Source organism: Terrapene carolina, unplaced genomic scaffold (assembly GCF_002925995.2).
Source record: "Terrapene carolina triunguis isolate 2854851 unplaced genomic scaffold, T_m_triunguis-2.0 Scaffold23, whole genome shotgun sequence".
In the NCBI taxonomy this organism is placed as follows: Eukaryota; Metazoa; Chordata; order Testudines; family Emydidae; genus Terrapene; species Terrapene triunguis.
Window position 1 is genome coordinate 23,096,115 of NW_020664374.1, and position 20,196 is coordinate 23,116,310.

At 46.9% G+C, this 20,196-nt stretch overlaps 1 protein-coding gene across 1 annotated transcript; it reads right to left on the bottom strand.

Moving 5' to 3' along the window:
- Positions 1-3,647: 3,647 nt before the first annotated feature.
- LOC113406261 (homeobox protein ARX-like) lies at positions 3,648-15,335 on the bottom strand. Its single transcript, XM_026649914.1, has 5 exons — positions 14,950-15,335; positions 12,776-13,451; positions 10,340-10,385; positions 7,516-7,844; positions 3,648-4,792 (listed from the first exon to the last, which is right to left on the bottom strand). Exons 1-5 carry the CDS (start codon positions 15,140-15,142, stop codon positions 4,552-4,554), a joined length of 1,485 nt encoding a protein of 494 aa, XP_026505699.1. The 5' UTR covers positions 15,143-15,335; the 3' UTR covers positions 3,648-4,551.
- Positions 15,336-20,196: the final 4,861 nt, after the last annotated feature.

Here is a 20,196-nt window from a genome sequence, read left to right on the forward strand (position 1 = left end):
CTGCAAAATGCACTTTGCTAATTCCAAACTTCAGCCCATCTTCCCTTTTGCTCTATTTGTCTATCTTCTGTAGAGCACCTTAAATATTTCTTAATTGAACAGTTCGTGGTGAATTCTCCTTATAGCAGTTTAATAGATTAACTCATCTGTGCCAGCTTCAAATTTCAGATTAAAATTCCTTCATCCCGAAGGCAGCATTATCAGGTTATTGGAGGCTGTTTTCAAACCTTGGTTTTGAATAGCAGCGGCTCTGCATTAATTTAACCACTAAGCTAATAAGTAGGTTTCGTTTTGTTATGCTAAGCTTTATTGCTTTTCTTTTGATCAGAATGGTGTTGTTGAGCAAAGCAGCAGACAAGGCATTCTTTGATGAGGGAATTAGTGCTCTATTCTTCCTCTATTATTCATAGCACAGTGGAATATGTAAGTACCTGAGGGTGTCAAAGGAGAGCAGGCTCTATTGCAAAGTGTTCGCCTTGTTTCTCTCAATAGCTGACTATGAGATGATAAACCGCTTAATACACTGCACTAATTGGATGAGAGCAGAAAGAGATGGGAATTAAGGCAAGGCAAAAGGAGAAAGTGCTACCAGCCTTCATTCACTCTGTCACCACTTTAACAGCGCCAAAGGAGGCACAAGCTTTCTATAAGCAGACCAGAGGTTTTGTGCAGAGATAAAATGAACCTGTTAGTGGATTCAAGTAATACACTAATTATTGCACAGTATAAATACCACTACTGGTTTTATAACACGGAGGTAAACTTCTTTTGAGAACGTTATAGGATTGCTTGCCAGTAGTATAGATCCTAATAAGGGCCCAGAGTAATAACCCCCTGGATTAGCAAAATTGCTGCTTGTGGAAGTATGATTCGGGCTTTTACGAAGATTTCAGCAGAAAGAATAAAAATGACTGAATGACATTTCTTAATGCGTAATGGCTTGATAATGATTCCCTTTTCTTTGCAGTAAAAATGTATACTTCAAACTGTACAGTTAATAACGTCCAGGAACAAACGTTATTTTTCCCATAATTTTTGCACCTATTTGAAAACTCTAAAATATATATGTGTATATATAATGCTGTCAGTGAAATGTATAGTTATTTGGGGGAACTGTAGCTTGTTCATAAAAACAAACAATTCAGGTCTGTCAAAGTGGCGTGTGTGTGTGTGTGTGTGTGTGTGTGTGTGTGTGTGTGTGTGTGTGATCACCTCCACACACAACTGGGGGAGGTGGGGGGATCAGATAAATAATATTTACCTTCCTCTGGGGTTTGCACCTCTTAATTCTACTCCGGAGAAGGCCCACTGCAACCGTCTCCTTATAAAACAAAAAATGTATGCAAACCCCAATTCTGGATGGTGGAGAAATGAAATGTGCCCCGTGTTGTGTCTGATGGAGAACGTGCCCTTCGCTCAGGATGCATTGCACAGCAATTTTCACTACGCCGAGCTGTCTTTGTATCTGGTTTGTATCCGTGCCCCCAGGCTGCCAGAGTCGCTGCGTGTTGCACTAGTCTGGAACCTCTTGTTTTGCCCGCCCTGGAGCGGAACAGGGTGTGAAGGAAACCCTGGGTTGGGAACTCTCGTTGGCTTCTAAATGTGAGAACAGATGGTGGGAGATTTGGCCCTGGGAGGGAATCGGGTTGCCATGAGTCCCGGCTCTCTAGCGCTACATCCAAGCGTCAATATTTCTTTGGCGATTGTTAAATCTATATGGGGGGAGGCTTGTTTGAGGTTGAGCCGGGGGTGGGGGGCGGAGGGAGGGTCAGGCTCCCCTGGCATTGTAGCGAACCGTTCCCAGATATTCGGGCCAAAGCGGGTTGCCATTCATTAATAATGCTCACAATTAGATTAAATCATTCTGGAAAATCTCATAAAATCCTCTAAGCACGCTCCAGTGGCTCTTTCCAGCCCGCAGCATTCAGCGCTGGGGGAGGTTTGGAGGGAGAAGAAAATTGGTTTCTTTTGCCGCTTTGAAAAGCTGCTGGGAGTTTGTCAGGCGCGCCCCGTCAGATGTTGACCAGGGAGCCTCGCTGGAAGTCAGGGGGTCGCTGGCCTGGGGGAAGCTGGGGCGCGGAATGAGTTTCCCTCCAGCTGGAGCGCGCTGAAAGAATAGGGGGCCTTGGGCTCGGGCGTGTTTGCAGCATCCGAGGGAGCCGGGATTAGGAGGCTGGTAAAACAAGGCCAGGCGCGGCCATTGGCCGGCCCGGGCTGCGAGCCGTGGGGGGGATTTCACGCGATTTGCTTCTGCTCCGGGGAAGGGTCAAAGGAGAAGCGATGGCTTCAAACCCGCCGGCGGGGCGCGCCCAGCCCGAGAGCAGCCAACCCCCCGCGCCCGGGCCCCGAACGGCCAGCGCCTAAAGCAAGGGAGGGGCGGCCCCAGCCCGCAGCGCCTCGGGGCACCGGCAGGCCAGCGCCGCCGGGGTTGGGGGACACGAGACGGGCTTTCCCGCCTCGCCACCCTCACGGGCAAAACCGCGCGGGGAGGCAGCTGCGCCACCCTCCCGCCCCCCTTGGGGCGCGGCGCCGGATTGTGCCCCCGACGCCTAGAACCGGATTGCGGCTCTGCCACCCGTTTCCGCCCACGGGTCATCAGCACCAACCCCGACCCCGCCGGGCTTCTTCCCCCCGCTGGGGCCGGGTGCGAGCCGGGACTAGCGCTGGGCACCTCTCAGGGCACCTTTAGCGGCGCATTTCCCCTGCTGCTGGTGCCCCCGTCCCCGAACAGCCTGGCTCCCCGCCAGTGCCAGCGGGAGTAACCCCCCCCCCAAGCCCTTCCCTGGGAAGCATCCAAACCAGACCCGCAGGGACCGACCGGATCAGTGCAGAAATCAGGACACATCGTGCCAACGCCCTACTCACAGACACCCCCCCCCCACACACACACACACGCACCCCTGTGTAAAGGCCCAGATTGAAACTCCTCTCCAGTCTCACCGCCCTCTCTGGCTCGCACCTACATGGGGCTAGGCCTTGTCAGATTGCAGTACGTGAAGCTGACCAGGTAGAGGAATAACTGCGTTTACCACAAAGCTACAACCATCTTCGCCAAGAGGTTCTACAAGTTTGACTTCCAACAGTTCCCCTGAGCTGCAAGGCCTCGAGCACTGGTGTCTCCCTGCTGCTTCCACAAGCCCTCACTTTGCCTACTCCCCTTCGGCTAAATCAGTGTTGCCCTGAAAGCACGTGGGGGCCGACTTGAAGTCTGTATGACATTTAATATATACAATAGATACACACATGCTGGACCCTGCTACGAATGACTGTAGGAGGGTTCTGCTTCTCAGCCAGTTTCAAATTGTTTGGATTTTTAGGGCAGGCGTATTAGAAACATATTCTACGTTCAATCTTTTAAAAGAAATTCCTATTTTGTTGACTTAAAACAATAAAAAAAAACCGTACTAAAGACAGGGATCGCAGCTTCCTCCTACAGCAGTTTTGAGGGTAACAATCTATTAGACAGTTATAATAGCCCCTATTTGTTACACCGCTGGTATTTCCATGGTTGTTTCCAATGACGCTATTAAATGCCATATACTTCAATGTATCCTTCACAATTCTTTTTGTTAAACATATATATATTTATATATATATATATTTTATTTTCTGAGTGTGGCACTTCTCCACTTAATAGCAAGGAAAAGTGTTAACAATAACGACATTACACAAAAGTACTGTACCATTGCCTTTTTAGAGTTTCGGAAACCGCTACAGTTAATAAGTTAAATAAAGGGGTTGTACATAAATATTTGTCTAGGAACCCTATTATATCTACAACACAGTAAGAATCTACAGAATGACAAACTTTTACAACACTACACTGAGTGCAATTGTTTTATAACATTTCAAATATACAAAGCTCTGTTCTTTTTTATAACAATGGTATGTACAGAATCAATAATCACAGTTTAGTGACTTAAACAGTCCATATTCTAGCAGTGTATTTCCCTTTGGTTTGATATAAAAACCTTGGTTGGTGTAGTGTTAAAGAATATAACAAGAAAAAGATATACCCCTTTCCTTTAAGTGCACTGGTTATCTTACAGCATCAAATTCACTTTCATTCTGCACTGGCAGCATCCTTGGTTGAGAATATGCAGCTGGCTACAATAACAGGTAAAATAGTTCTCCAGTGCTCCTGATAGACCAACTTAACATCCTAAGATGTTATTTTAAGAAGCTGTGTGGGAAGTTTAGGTTGTTTTTTTTTTAATTGCAATTTATTTATTTATTTAGCCAGATGTCCAGAAAAAAAAGGGGGGTGGGAGGGATGTAACTTTAATTCTATATAATATAATATCTTATTAGGAGCTCTTTTTGTCTAATGACCAATGAAGAAATTAATGTAGTGTACAGTTTTAAAATGTACCAGCCAAGGAGTTACTCATTCAGGAGCTTGTAAATGTTGGTTCACTCATGTGAGTGCTGATGCTTGCTTTCTTCAAGTTCCTAACCCGAGAACCTATCCAATGTCTTAATCGCTGGTCCTCTTTTTCCATTTGGTCTTGATTCGTACTAGCTGAGGTGACCTGTATTTATTTATTTATTTTAGCACACCTCTTTCCCTGTGCTGTTTCCAGGGATAATATTGAGCTGTGTGAGCTGAGCTGCGTGTTCTTTTGCTTTCAGCCTCAGAGCTGCTATGCTAGAAGCCCGTCTGTCTGCTGCAGCTGTTGCTGGATCTGATAGCCCACTTGATTGCACTGCACTTTCCACGGCAGGAGTGGGCTGTCTCAGTAGGGCAGCAGCAGTGGAAGCACTAGTCAGGGGAGCCATAGTGGAAAAGAGCCTGCAAGTAAAGTAAACATTTTGGTCAAAACCAAGGCAGCTTATGTGCGTGTGTCTGTTGCTGTTGTTTTGTCAGAATAAGGTGACCAGCGTTGTCATATCTGTTCCTCTCCCCCCCCCTTCTCTGTTCGCTTCCACTAAGAGTTCTGAGTTCATGTCAGAGCTAAGCAGCGAAGTATTATCACTAATGTAGAAAAGACAAAGACGCTGAAAAAAAATCTCAACACTGGCAGTCAAAAGATTAAAAAAAAAAAGCGAGTCTAATTCTCTCAGATTTGCTGGTGACAGCCGCTCACACTAGAGCACACTGTCAGGAGCAGTTGATACTGTGATTTACACTTAATAGGGAGAGGAATTCCAAAATGAAACGCTTTGGGGGATTGTTTTCTCCTTAGCTATCATTTAAAATAGAAACGCTGCACACGTTAAACTCTTCCATTATACTATTCCTCTCTTTCCCCAGTGGATTTCTGCCTTTCCCCTTCCCCCCCTCCACAATCATCTTCCTCTTTTAAAGGTTCTACAGTCCTGATGCCCAAAGTGTCTTAACCGTTCCTCAGCACTGATGCCCATACCAGCAGGAAGTGGCATTCCTGTTGATTTCCTCACAGTGGAATGCCAATTATTATCCAGCAACCTAGCATCCAGGCTCAATGACACAATCTTTTAAATGCCTTCCCTCTAGTTTTTCTTACTTCTCTCACCAGAGCAGTCACTCTGAAGAGTGCAAGTGACCCCCTTGACTGGCACATCAAGATGTACAGACTCTCCATTAACCAAGGATGTGATTATTGACATCATCACGGCTAGGAATTGAACTGTGTTCCTTGAAGGCATCAGGGTCTACATACTAAGCCCTAGCATGCTAAGCTCCCATATTGGCTGCCGCGATTTTTTTTTCTGTCTGAGTCTTTGATGCAGATATTAAGTATTAACATTGGCAAGAATGGAACACATTCCTTTTAAAAGGTCAATTACTGCTCAGTTTAACACAAGCTTTTACATTCTTCAGAATCCCTAATTCTAATGGTAAAATCTAGCGATACTATATATATCAAAACAATGATAGGTTTGATTAGTGGGAGGCAATCCCTGTTGTGGTGAACTTGTTAAATTTAACAGTTTTAAATCACCTAATACATACTGAAATGCTACATTTCAAGGTGGATGTGAATTTGCTCTGTCATGCCTATTTTAATCTTACAGCCCATTATCCAGGCTGAGTTAGTAAGCTTTTACAATTCACTTTTCAATTTGTTGTCGGGGGGGGGGGGGGGGGACGTAGAAGGACTGCACTAATGCTACAAGAGAAGTGATAAACTGTGAAATCATCGCTCTAAGCAGGGGGCGTGACAGCACTGTAACATCACTTGTTCCATTAGGTAAATTGAGTCACTGACTACAATTTGATGCATAAACTGTTTAATTGTATTGGTTTAGACTAAGAAACTAATTTTACTTAGATTTTTTTTATTTTCCTCTCGACGATTTTGTTAAAGTGGCTGCTCAGTTGGATGAATCTATTATTTCTTTGTTCTCCTAAACAGAGATCATTGCAGTTACATTCAGTTTTATTTTCACTTCTCTCTCCAACTTAATAAATCCTTCTATTGTTTCTCTGTCTGTGTGATTAACTACAGACTTTTTAGTTCATCATTTGGTTTTCATTTAAATAAAGGAAGCTATAATATACGTGAATCGTTTCTTTTATTTCAGTGTCTTACACGACTAGTAGATTTAGGTATAAAACACACTGAGAAATAGACCCGGGCAAATACTCCAAAATATTTTTTACGACGAGTCCTACTAATTATTGAAAGCTTCACCGGTGTTGTGTTCTCTTGCTACAAATACTCTAGCGAGTGATGCGAGGGGCAGGAATGTTTGTGGAAACCGTGAATGTCAACCAAATATAAGAGAATATTTCCAGAGAGCAGATTTTGAATTAGTAGATGTGAATATTCATGGTGACAATCTGATTCTAAGCGTTACCCCCATCTAGTCAGGGAACCGAAGCGTAACATGTGACCTGTGCGTCCAATCAACACTAACCAACACAGCTCGAATTTCGAATATCAAATAATCCACAATGAACTGCCTGCGAGAGATCTACCAACCCAGAGTGGTTATAATTCTGTGAATGGTTTTAAATAACTAATACGTTCAAGAAAACGATAGGCTGCTCGAGGACAATTTGTGAACAGCAAAAGAGGCAAAATTAATCAAATGACACGCTACAAATTATTCATCCAGCTCTACCGGGGAAGCATCATTGTCACCAAGTCACTTGAGGGAGACCAGCTCAGGGTGAGAAGTTACCTTTCCTTCTTGACCCACTGCCACCAAGCCTCACATCATAGCAACTCTTCGAAAACTTTCTTTCAAGACAGTTCTAGTAACATTAACCTCCACCTGAGACTCGGAGCACTGTACATTAATGAGTCAGGTTGTAGCATGCAGACGTCAAGTGCTTGGAATTCTGCCATTTCCCCTCATTTGTCCTTCCTCCCCATGAATAATCTGTAGTGTAAATTCAACTAAGAGGTGCCTAACTAATCCAGGCAAGAGAACTGCGTTAATTGCACACAAGTTGGATTGCAGTAGGCAGCCGTGGCTCCCGAAAGCCATGTTTCATGGCACACACTTTCTCCTCCCCAGCCTCCACCCCCTGTACTGGTTATACTATACACCGCATTTGCAAATGGTAAACGCTGAACGTGTTACCTGCCAAATGCAGGGCTGATGAAGGCTGGATGCCGGAATACAGCTGCGCCCAGGAAAGTGCTGAGGCCTAGCGGAGTCCCACTTGGTGGCAAAGTTGCAGAACCAGGTGGAGGAGGTAGACTAGGGAAGGCGGCAGCAGCAGCTGCTGCAGCAGCAGTCCAAGCGGAGTCTAGAGCTGGGTGATGAGGAGGGAAAGGACTAGCATCAAGGTATGGACTGAGTGGGTGAGTTGCTGACAGGGGACCAGGGAAAGGCAAACCTGGGGTGTGTGTCTGAGCCCCAGCCTTTTCCCTCTTCCGCCATTTAGCCCTACGGTTCTGGAACCATACCTGAAATCCAAAAGAAAATTGGTTTTAATATTTCTGGCCTCGTCTCCAAATGTTTTGCCCAGCAGACATGATACATTTTCCGGACAGGTCTCGAGCATTTCTACCCCAAACCCTCAGCAGGCAGGAGGTCAGAACTGGATAGGATTTTAGACTACAAATGGCAGTTGATCTAGGTTTGGAGGGTGGGGGACCTTTGTTGTTATTACATGGAGTAATAAATGGCCCGGGTTGGTCAAATAACTCGCACATTAGGACAGGATTAAACAACCCCTGAAGTGGGCGTGCATGGTTACCTTTCATGGAAGCGTTTTTATCACCTTCTCCTGGTTTATATATTTACCCTGCTGGTAAAGTGATTGCCTCTTTGGAAGAAAGTATGAGGCTAGGGTGGCGCTGACCCGTTAAGCCTTTTATCCTTAATATGGTTACTTATGCTATATAGTACATAAATAATACCTCATCTCCGGGTTTACGTTTCACAGGTATAAATAAGCACACACGTGTGTACTGAATACTCTGAATATACGTAACATTTAACACACAGTATAATGATTCTCTGAAAACATGTACAATATTCGGAAGTTTCTTTTTCAGCTACCATGTATCCATTTTCCAGAGGAATCCTACTGGTTTGAGTGGAGAGTAAAACGTTTTAATTTAAATACTTGACAGCATGGTGGTGGTTTTGGCAGCATACAATAATGCTTTCTTTTATGGACATTTTAACTGAAACATTACTGCTGTAGTCAAATGTTCTAAAAATTAATTCCCACTAGAACTAAATTATTTTTATGATGTGATCTATACACACACCCACACTAAGATCTGCATGGTATCTTTCACTGAAGTTAATATTTACAAATGGTATCATTTTAGGCTCATTCAGGTTTTTAAAGATTAAAAGCAATACAAAATCGTGACTGCAAGTAAAATGTAATATTTAAAAAAAAATCGCGAAGCTATTGAAGGAATAATATGCATGTCCCAGCTGTACTCTTAGGATTTAGTTTACATCACTTTGTTAGCCAGCCACGGAATTGCAATCTCACCCTAAACATTCGTTAATCAAAATGTGCTTGTTCTTTGAAACAGAAGAGATTAATAAAACACCACATTTGAACGGAAAATGTTCGCTTAATATCAAAGTATAAATATCACACATTAAAGGAGAGCCTTTGAAAGAGACATAATCTGTTAATTTTGTGGAGCGGTGGGGGTTGAATTTTCACCTTTAAATATAGCTCACGTTTGGCAGAACATTATGAAACCCCATCTCTACTGCAGCTAAACGAATAAAGGCAACGATGCTATGTGTAGACGAACGTATGAAGAGACATGATGTCCTTAAAGGAAGCCAAAATCTTCTACAAGCGGATCGTCTCTCCCAACTAAAACTCAATTAGCAAGCTGTCCCCACTGCAATTCCCCATTATTGAATTAATAAGTCTGAGTACACCCAAAAGGTAAACGAAGGGACTCTCATAATTCATATTCCCTTAATTACATCTTCTCCAGTGAATAGGAGAAGAGAGAAAGGGGGTGTCTTTCTTTTTAAAAGTTATTTAACTTTCCCACGACTTGTTCCCCTGAGCTGAAAATACTGATTTGCTGTCACATCTCTGTTTGACAATGGAGAAATGTGTCAACAGAAAGGAGGGGACAAATCTCATCATTAGCCCCTCTAATGCAAGAAGCTGTTGTGTATTAAATGAGCCATATGGAATTTATTATGCTTTATCAGCGCCTGATTTTAACTGTAAAGTGATTTGCTCAGCTTCAGACCCAGAGACATCTGTTTTCTGTTGGCAATCAGGGCATCCCAATGTTTATCGTCTCTTTGGTTATGAGACTTGGGTTAGGAAATGCACTCTGGTATGGGGCTGCAAACACCTTTAATAGCATTGCACTCACTCACTATTAGATCAATGCGGGCTTATTGCTATCAAAAATGGGAAATCAAATAGCATTAGCCAGCCCCTTGTGCAGGCGGAGAGGAAATCAAACAACATTTCGCCTTCAAATGGCCCTGTTTGTTCTAGCACTAAGTGGGCTTTTATGAAGCCCGATTGGAGATTTAATCACGGCCAAATACCTGCTTGGAGCAGAGCGGGTTTGTCTAACAACCAAAACCCCGCGTGGCCGGGCGATTTTAATCCAACTGGGTTTCGCCTGCTGATTATTGGGGTCGGTTGGGGGTTTGGTGGGAGGAGTGGGGATTAGCTGCCTCCGGTCTTTCCCCTACCCACCACACTGACCCCAGGGGCCAGCCCCCACGCCCTCCCCTCCCCAGCGTGCCTCTGGAGAACACCCCGCAGGATCGGCAAAGGCAACAGGGATGGTTTCCAACCCACCCGCGCAGGGCTGAGTGAGTCCAGTCCCAGCGGCCGCTGCTGGGCTTGGCTGGCCAGGGCCGCGCGGGCATCCACCGGCTCTCCGCTGGGTGGGGAGACCGCGCAGGCCCCTATTCACCCGACCCAGCTCTCGCCCGGACTCACCTGCACTCGGGCTTCGGTCAGATCCAGCCGCATGGCCAGCTCCTCCCTGAGAGGGAAACAAGCACACAGACACACCGCGCCGTGAGACTCCCCGCGGGGGCGCAGAGCAGCTAGGGCAGCTCTGCCCCGTCCCCAGATCCCGGCCGGGCGGGGGGCTCGAGTCAATGGCCGAGCTCCGGGGCACATGAATGGGAGCAGGATCGAGCCCCCTGCCGTGTGCCTGGTCTGAGCACAAATTCAGGGCACCCACCACACGGCCCATGGAGCCCTACCAGGGGCGTATCCAGGGGCAGCTCTAGCCCAATACCCGGAGCCACAGTCTGCTCCACAAAACTCCGCGCAGGCTGAAGTCTGCGCACAATTTGGCTCCCAGTGCTCACACCCCGTCTGCTTGCAACACCCGCAGCCCGTGTAGCAAAGTAGGGAAAAGGCTTATTACACGTTTTCCCTCCGCAAGCGATCAGGAGATGCTAGAGAGCAAAGGGGGCGAAGTCACCCCCGGGTCAGGCCATTCCGCAATTATCTTCGTCCGTCACGTTCGAGCTGTGCCTGGGATTTAGAGTTCAGTGTGTGCCTTAAAAACTAATTAGTTTCAAACCCACTAAACGCTTGGTATTTCCAATGCCCACCGCAAACTCTACACATCACAGGGGGAATCAATTTAGCTGAAACCCTACCCCTTCATTGCCGTTATTATTGCAATAATTAAGGCAAATCGGAAACCATTAAGATGTTATAAAACTGCTCATAATCTGTTTACCTAAAATATGAGAGCTCAGAGCATAATTGGATCTCCCTCCGCTAAAAAGAAAGAGCTGGGCTGGCCAAGGGACCCTGGGCTGCAAAGAGGCTGCTTTCTTTCAGACCCCTCAGCCTCACCTGCAACTTTCAAAGCCTCGAGCCCGAGGGAAGCCAAACTCGAGCCGCCTTCCCTTTCGCTACACAACAAGCGCCTGACATTTTAACTCAAGTCTCCGAGCCGGCTGGAAGCTTTCTGTTTTAATACCCAGCCAGAGAAAAGGCTCAGGAACCGCAGAAGCAACAACAACAACAGCAAAAAAAGGCCTGTTGGATTTTTTCCCGTTTCCCTCCAGGATATTGTAGCTAAACTACCCGTTCTGGAGCGCAGCTCTGCAGTATTCAGGCAGCGCAAAACCGCATGGAAGGCCTTGGACTGTTAAAGGTGTTATAAATTGTGTCTTCTGGGGAAAGAGTTTCGTTGCTGTCTGGAGGCAGCAGAAATCTGTTAGCTGCAGCAGAGCATAAGTGCACCCCGGGTACCACAGTTAAGCGTTTCCACGCCGCATAGCTTTATTTGTTCAAAAAGAGGATTGATTTTCCTTCTTTTAGTTACACCGGTGAGTGTAGTATGGCTCATCTATGAAAATGGGGGTATGATTGTGTTTTTAACGTTCTATAGAGATTACTCTCGCCTTTTTTTTTTCTCTCCGTCTGACACTATCTCCTCAGGATCTGACTTCACTATTCAGGGGAAGAGGGGAAAAGCGTAAATCAAACGAGTTTCTGGGCAAGGAGAATGGAGTGGTGTGTGTGAAAAGGAGGAGAATGGGAAAGGGCCCGTCAGAACTGTAAACAAACACAAGATACACTTAATTCCTATTCGAAAATTCCTCTCTGTGTTTCTGGGCAAGGATAGTAAATGAGCTGTAGATAAAGTGTATAAGCAACAACAACAGACCCTACTATGTGTACGAGAATATCACCCCCACCCCCACCCCTCTCTGACTCCGATCTAAGTTTGTATCTCTCTACACATATCCATATGCAGAGGTTAAACATATTACACACAGTATTTTAGCGGAGCTATTATCTAGTTAAATATTCTAAGAACCCAAAGCTGGAATACTTTGATCTTTTTTTACAGGACTTCCCTGGACAGGGTAGGGTTCCAGCTTGCACTGGGAAAAGCGTAATTGATACCCAGCAAGCTTGTTGGTAGATCTGAAGAAGGATCAAAGCATAGGATAAAAATAGAACATTATGTGGTTTAGCTAGGAGCGGGACAGATACTACCTGCCTGTGGCCAACTGGCTCTGCAGTGAAGACAAACTAATCGCAGAAGTTTCTCTCCTTTCCTGTGCCACTAGCAGAGCAGCGATTTCTACACTAGAGATTGCCTCTAAAGCTGATTAAAGGTGGGGGAGGGGGAGAGAAAACTCTTCCCAGCTGATCCAAGGGGGATTCAGGAAAGGCCTGGGTGAGACCAAGAGGAAACTCCTGGTGATTGTGGCCAGCAGAGAAACTCAGGGGGGTGTGTGAGAAAGAAACGCTAAGGCGTCTTCTCCAATCAGCCAGCCAGCCCCAGGAATTGCCTCTGAGCACAGGGGAGCTGTGGCAGCTGATCTGCGGGGTGGGAAGGGCCCTGTGCCCAGCCGGGCAGGCTGCGATCATCAACCCTCCTCCCCCAGCCTGTACCTGGTGAAGACATCTGGGTAGTGGGTTTTCTGGAAGGCCCTCTCCAGTTCCTCCAACTGGTAGCTGGTGAAGGTGGTGCGGTAGCGCCGCTGCTTCCTCTTGAGCAGCCCCTCCTCGGAGTCGCTGCCCGCCGACAGGCACACGCTGTCCTCGCCGTCCTTGCCCTCGGCGTCCTCCGGGTGCAGCAGCAGCTCCTCCTTGGGGGACAGCTCCCCACCGTCGGGCCCCGTGGCGGGAGCAGCGCCGCGCCTGGGCTCCTTCAGGAGCCCCCCGCCGGCCTCCCCCAGCAGCTCCTCCTCGTCCTCCTCCTCCAGCTCCTCGTCCTCGTCCTCCTCCTCCTCCAGCAGCTCCTCGTCCTCCTCCTCCTCCTCCTCGGGCACCCCCGCGGCCGCCGGCCCCGGCCTCTCCTCGGGGCGCCCCAGCTCGTCCAGGGCGGGCGGCGGGGGCGCGAAGGGCGCGTTCTCCCGGTACGACTTGCTGCGGCTGATGCTGACCTGGGGCGCCTGGCTGATCTTCAGCGTGTCCCAGGACGGGGCGGCGGCCCCCTCCGCCCGCTCCGCCCGCGGCCCGGCAGCCCCCGGCAGTAGCCGGCCCCCTCCGGGCCCGTACAGGCGGCGCAGCTTGGGGGGCAGGTGCAGCTCGGCGGGCTCGAACGGGGGGCTCCCCTTGGGGGATCCTGCCGGGAGACAGACACACACAGCCCGCCGGGGCACAGAGAGAGAGAGACTGGGTCAGGGCAGCCGCGGCAGCAAAGCAGGGCAAGGCACCAGCCGGGGGGCTCCCGGGGACACCAGCCCCGTCCCCAGCCGGCGGGAGACCCCCACCATGGTCAGCTTGAAACCACACCGGCCCCTTCGGCTCCCCACCCGTCCGGAGTCCGGCTAGAAAGTTGCCACCGGTCCATCCCAGTGTAGCCGCCTGCTTCTCTCCTGCAGCGGGCAGCCGGTGGCATAAAGCGACCATCGCTCATCCCTGCCCGATAACAGGCACCGGCTGTAGCGCGGGCTCAACAAACCCTTCCCCGGCCCGCTTATTCTCCCCCCCCCCCCTTTGCAGAACACATTTCCCTTTTAACCCAAGGGCTTCGTGCTGCCATCAGAGTCTGAAATAGCCCTGGGGAACCTGGGGGGGAAACCCAAAGGCCGAGATGCTCTAGCTCGTCTCGTTTCCGTTGCCCTAACGGTGTTCAATGGATATTTTACGTGTCAAACACGCCTATTATTCTAAATCGCAAGTTTATTTGGCAAGGAGAAAGAAAACCCGCTGCTGTGAACGATCTCCCCAGAGGTTAAACCGCCCTAGAGCGGGAAGAAACTGCCCTAAGCGAAAAGAGATGGGAAATGTGATTTGGTTGTGAATTATTAAGTCCCCTTCTTGCTCAAAAGCAAGCATGAACTTGATACAGGAGATCAGAGAAATGTTTTACACAACAAATAGGCAGGATTTCCACACACACACCCCGTCCAGCTTTTCTTTAACGATATTGAGTCTCAATAAATAAAACTATTGACAAATATTGAATCCGGTTTAGCTAGGGTACGAATATAATAGTGTTCACTTTTGCCACGAATGGTAAATCCCCAACAAGAACGATGAACTATCAGGCTAAGAACAGCGCAAAAGGAAGCCGCAGTTTTCCAGCAGTTCCAGCCCGGTACCATGCAATGTGAGGAGTTTACTCTGGTCTAAGCTTTAGTAAAATCAAATTAATAATAAAGAAGAATAATCGGAACGGAAGATACGATCGCGTTAAACCAAATCCGCCCAAGCCAATGGCAATGCTCCCCCACTGCGGAACACTCTCAGAGCCCCAGAATTACAGGGTCTCCGCCGCTCAGAGAGCCCCTGTCCACACGCTGGAAGGGGGTGGGGTGAGCTAATCCCAACAGCAACTGCTATTTCTGACCTCTCGCTTACATAAGCCGATCGCTATAAATATATTACTTTTATGACCAAACTACATGCTCCCGGTGTGAGACAGAGCGATCGAAAACGAGCGAGCGAGATTGGGAGCGATCCAGCAGGGGTTAGAGCGCTGAATGGCTTTGCAGTTAACAGGCCTATAGAGCTGCTTCTTTGGGTCTCCCTCCCCCCCTCCCCTTCCCTCCCAGCCGCACTTTTACTTTTCTTTTTTTCCAGCTGATTTTGCTTGCAACCCGCCGTTTGTTGCTTACCTTGCACGGCCTTGTCCTGTTCTGTCCTGTTAGACAGAGAAGGCAGGCTCTGAGCAGCTCCTAGCAATCTCATTTTACAGGGGCTCCTCCTGCCCAGGATGCTGTCTATGCAGTAGGAGGAGAGTAAAGTTGGAGATTTACTTTTACATTCAGGCCTCTCAGAGCAGCTCTCTTCTTGGTATTGATTGCTCATGGCTTTGGCTTTCCCTTCGGTAAGGAGCTGCCTCGCTCGGCCGGCTGGCTGGCTGGCTGCGTGTGTGTGGGGCTGGGTTGTTGGTTTTTTGTTTTTTTTGGTTGTTGGGTTTTTGTTGTTGTTGTTGTTGTTGTTGCTTGGGCTGGAGTGTTTTTTAATCCCCCCACCAGCGGCTCCACTCGCCCCTCTTCCTGCTCAGGACACTAGTAACAAGTGTAGTGAGCTGCAATTGCTTTGCTCTTGAGTCCCACTCCTCCACGTGCTGGGAGCCGCCCTCTGATTGGCTCTCGCCAGAGGCAGGGCCGCTTCAGGCTTCCAGCGCGGAGCAAAGCCCGGTTTGGATCACTAGGGGATCAGCACCAGCGCGGAAAAGTTCCTCGGCACCTCCCTGGGAGCAGTGTTCACTTCCACCTCGCCTTGTCACCCAGAAAACGAGTCCAAACCCCTCGCTCCCTGCCCTCCTAGTCCTCCATCTCTCCGCAGCTATTGCCACGACTGACCCCCATACCTCTCACGCCCGGGAAAGGGAGTGTCTGTCAAAGCTATTGTTTCCCACAATTCTAAATTACTGGGTGGGGGAGGTAGGGAAAGAGGGGAACGAGTTATTACACAACGAGGATGCGAGGTTCAGTTATTGCTTTCAAAACTGTTCAGAACATCTCCAGCTGACACGTTCTTCTTTACTGGGGTATGGAATGGTTTCAAATATCAAAGCATGTTTTGAGGAGTCGTTTGAAAATAAAATAATGCTGCTAATGTACGTTCGCTGGGCTAATACAGATGAGCTCGCACTTGTTGCAGATCTGTTACCTGTCTATTGCTAGTTACGCTTGACTATTGTTTTAACAGCAGAAAAGGAGGTATGTGGATGGCAACACGGCTTGGGTGATGGCGAAAAGACACATAAAAAGCCAGTGTCAGGAGACACAAGACAGCCAATTTCTCTTTAATTGCTAGATGTAAAATTGTTTATAAAAGTTATATTCTTGGGGGGGGGGATGGGTGCCCTGGAGGACGAATCCTTCATTTGCCATGGTTGACCTGAGATAAACCAGCAATTTCATTGGAAGGAATTGTGAGAATAAGAATAGAGATCTGGATCAACATATTTGCGATTGACTTTCCATCTGGCTCTTCAGCTTGGAAACAGAAGGACTAAAGTGTCCCTTATCTCCCTTTAAACTGGAAACCCAGCAATGTCCCATGACATTGAGATCATTGTGAAAGGGCGGACGTTTTAGATCTAGCAAAGGAGTCTGACAATAGAGCTGATACCTACAATGGTAATTCCAAAGACCGGTGAGATAATGCTGTATCCAGAAAACTCACTATTTCCTTGCTGATGTCTGCAGTACAGGCTAGGGCCAAGCGAAAAGCAAAGAGGAAAAGCCAAGGGAAGGAGGGGGGGCGGTGGTGTAGAAGAAAGAAATCCATGTCTGGTTTTCTTCCTTCCCGGTCTCCCTCATTGAATGTGTCAAAGGAAAAGCGTTTTACAAAGGAACATACTTGAATCGCTTACAGTCAGTATTTAAAAATACAAGGATTCATAATTGGGATTTTTACTGTAATAAACATCTGGATAACTCTTTCAAATGCTAATGTGTGATAGACATTCCGGGGCTGCCTTGGCAGAAGTATTTAATACACAATTTGAGCTGCATGAAGTGTTGGTAACTGAACCACCAGATCCCCGGGGAAGGTGCAGGACTTTCAAACCCAGAAGGTTTCGTTCGCTTCTCACTTACCTTTCCCTTCCCTCTCTGGGTTTAAGCACACATTTTCTCAGACACTTTAAACACATCTTTGCTGCTGAAAGACATCTGGGATTTTCTTTTCGTGCTCATTGACCGAGCGATCGCATTTACATCCCAAGCAGAATTTGAAGTTCACTGTTTATACAGTTGAGGTTCGATTTTAATTGGCATGTTTTAATTATCTGTGCGTCTCCTGATAAAATGTGCATTTACAGTTCCCATCCTACTAACACACGAGACACGTTGGAGGGATCTCGCTTTTGTTTTCTTTGTCACCCTAAAATAATTCATTCGCATACTTAGATGATTCACTTATTCGAGAGCTGGGTGGGAGACAGCTCTATTTTTCCTATTAATCATACACATCCACAGTCCTCAAGACAGAGTTTTCATGCGGGATCCTTAACTTGAGATTGTTTAAACAGAGCAAATTGTAAATAAGAAGTGTGTATATGATTTAATTATATAATATATAATAATATATGTATATAATATATTATAACAGGCCTTGGAAATAATGTCTGACTTTATAAATAAAGGAACCATCAAGTCAGACATTATTCCCCAGAGCTGTCGGGCACATAAAGGCTCTGCATGACATTTATTTCCTCTTATTTTATGCCTTTTAAAAATACATAGGCGGGGCTGGGTGTTCGTTTGTACACAATCAATGAATATGCGATCACATCATTTTTACACAAAGCTACATTTTAATGATAAATACGTGTGACTAAAACACAATAACCAGTTTCTGACCCCCTTTATGAAATGTCTCTGACAAGCTAGATTTCCTCCTTGTGTTGCACTGAAGGAGTATTCCTGTTCGCTTTGCCTGTCAGTTTTTATTTTTCTAATCGTCGCTCCGAAATGCTTGTGTCTGGAGTGAGAACGCAATTTGGAAGGAAAGTCTTTTTAACTCGGGAGAGAAGAGATCCTGGCACCAGACACATTTTCACATACACCCTCGAACTATCATTGTCACGATTCAATGCCACAACTTCAAAAAGCTCTATTTATCCCTTCTTAGTTATTGCTATTCTTGAGCGCCATGTCAATAATAATTATAATAAAAAACAAACCTAGAAATTAGGTATTAAACGTACAGATAACTGATACAGCGCCTGCGAGCAACTTAGTTACTGACTGACCGGATTTTACTGGTTAGGTTTTTTTTTTAATGAAGGCTACTTTTGCACATTTCTTGTATATATATATATATATATAAAATAATGTGTTAAACGGTCATTATAAAAGAAGAATTAGTGGGCTGCATAAACGAGCAAAAGAGAACTCCTGCTTTTATTTTTTCTAATTTTTGTTAACATGTTAATTTATCCTCTCTCTCTACTAATAAGCAAATAAATTACACTTTAAGTGCATGGGTATAGAACACTTCTGGCTTGTTCTCCCTGATTGCTTGTCTGATTGATACCCTGTTATCTGGCAAAAAAAAAAAAATAAAAAAAATCGGCTTTATCCGCTTTCACGATCAATAACTAAAATGAAAATGACAAATTTAATACTGCAACCTGCATGAGATTATAAAGCTGTAAAAAATCTGTTGTTTGTTGTACAAATTGGGGCTGTCTACACCATTTGGACTGGATGTTTACAGGAGAGTCTAAGAAACCCTGTTCCTTAAAAGGGGGAAATGTGTTGCAGAGGTTAAGTTTATGGCGCATTTTTTTGTTGTTGTTTTACTGACACTTGCAAGAAACGTGCACTAAGGCATTGGTTCTAAATCTCCAAACTGGAGCGATTTGGAGTACGTGGCGCCGCGTGAACCTGAAACACCTTCATTTGAGACGCTTTACTGTATCGTGTAAAATGCTCTGAAGGGGCTCAAGCAGCCCCGCTCTGCCTGGGTCCCCCCACATTTAGCTCAACCTCTTCCAAACATGTATTTAAACAATGCAGATAAACTTCATTTGGAGCCTGCCGGCCAATTTGGGAGCCAATGGCAGGAGAGACAATGAGCCCTGATTGCGCGCGAGGATCCTCGGCGATGCGATCTTGCCTTTGCCAAGTCACTTTGTTGTTTTATTTATTTTTTTAACAAACTTTCATTCATTTACGGTCTTTTTTTCCCCCTGCAACCTGCTAATTTAACACTGGAGCGCGTTATTGCAGTGTTAGGGGGAGAGAAAGAGAGAGAGAAAACAACAATACTGCAATGATCCAAATGATACAGTAGAATTATAGCAATTATAGTTCTACTTGGAGAAGAAAACCTTGCTGAGATCAGCCAAACAAACTGATGCCTTGTAAGGATAACAAGCTTCTGGATTGACAACCAATGCTGAGAAAGGCAGGAGGGCACAAACGGAAATATTTGCCTTTTTTAACTCCAACCAGCCAAGATTAACCTCCTCGACTGTTGCTTTCATAGCAATATCCACTTCAGCTTGATGCACCCAGGACACGGTATATATTTTATTCACACCCACAGTTCTATCCGTGGTAAGAGAAGACAATGAAATATACCCCCCCCCTTGTTTAGCCTGAGCCATCCCTTCCCCCACTCTCAGTTCCACCCAAGGTTTCCTTTTGCAGGGTGTAAAAGAAAAGGCTCATGGAAATGTCTAAAACGGGTGGATAATGGGATTGCCAATGAAGCCTCTTCGTTTGGGGCTGGTTTAGCAGGCTAGTAGCTATTCTAACTCTGGCCAAGGCAAATGTCCCTCCTCTACACGCTTTAACATCATTACTTGGCTCTTGGGAGTGTAATCTCCAGCACCGCAGCCCGCCCGAGGTAGCGGAAGTGGCATGTCTGATTAGTGCGCTGCTAATAAAGTAACTTTCTCTAGCTGCAAACTCTGCCACTTCCCAGTTGCTGGCTCCAGAGAGAGCGTGCGTGCCAGCTGGGCTGGAGCGTTGCTATCCATCGATCCCCTCTCGGTACACACACAGCCTGTTGTGCCCTAGTCCCTGCGAGCCCCCGCCCCTTTCCGCTCCGGAGGGCAAAGAGGTGGGCAATCAGAAACCAGCCCTGTTTAAATAAACCCATCAGCACAGCATCAAACCCACGCGAAGCTAAGTCCTTAGGCGGAGCCTCTCTGCCCCACACTGGCCTCGTCCTCCCCGGGCACTTGGGCAACAGAAGCGGGGCTCCATAGCGGGGCTCCAGCTGACGCTGTTGTAATGAGCTGCTCGGGATAACTACGGCAACGCTCGCCCTGCGTGCCCAGCTGATCCTGCTTCGGTGCTCCCCTCCTGCGGCTCCGAGCGGGGCTGCAATGCAGCTCTCCCCAGGGCTGGGGGGCTGCGGATCGCATGGCTCCTAAGAAAGGGCGGGGGGGA

Bases quoted from the DNA above. Each gene is read 5' to 3' on its own strand.
- LOC113406261 (XM_026649914.1), bottom strand. From the start codon at position 15,142: ATGAGCAATCAATACCAAGAAGAGAGCTGCTCTGAGAGGCCTGAATGT. The intron at 10,386-12,775 runs GTACAGGCTGGG...TTTCCCTCTCAG, and splicing joins TACCCAGATGTCTTCACCAG to GGAGGAGCTGGCCATGCGGC. The intron at 7,845-10,339 runs GTGAGTCCGGGC...TTTGGATTTCAG, and splicing joins TGACCGAAGCCCGAGTGCAG to GTATGGTTCCAGAACCGTAG.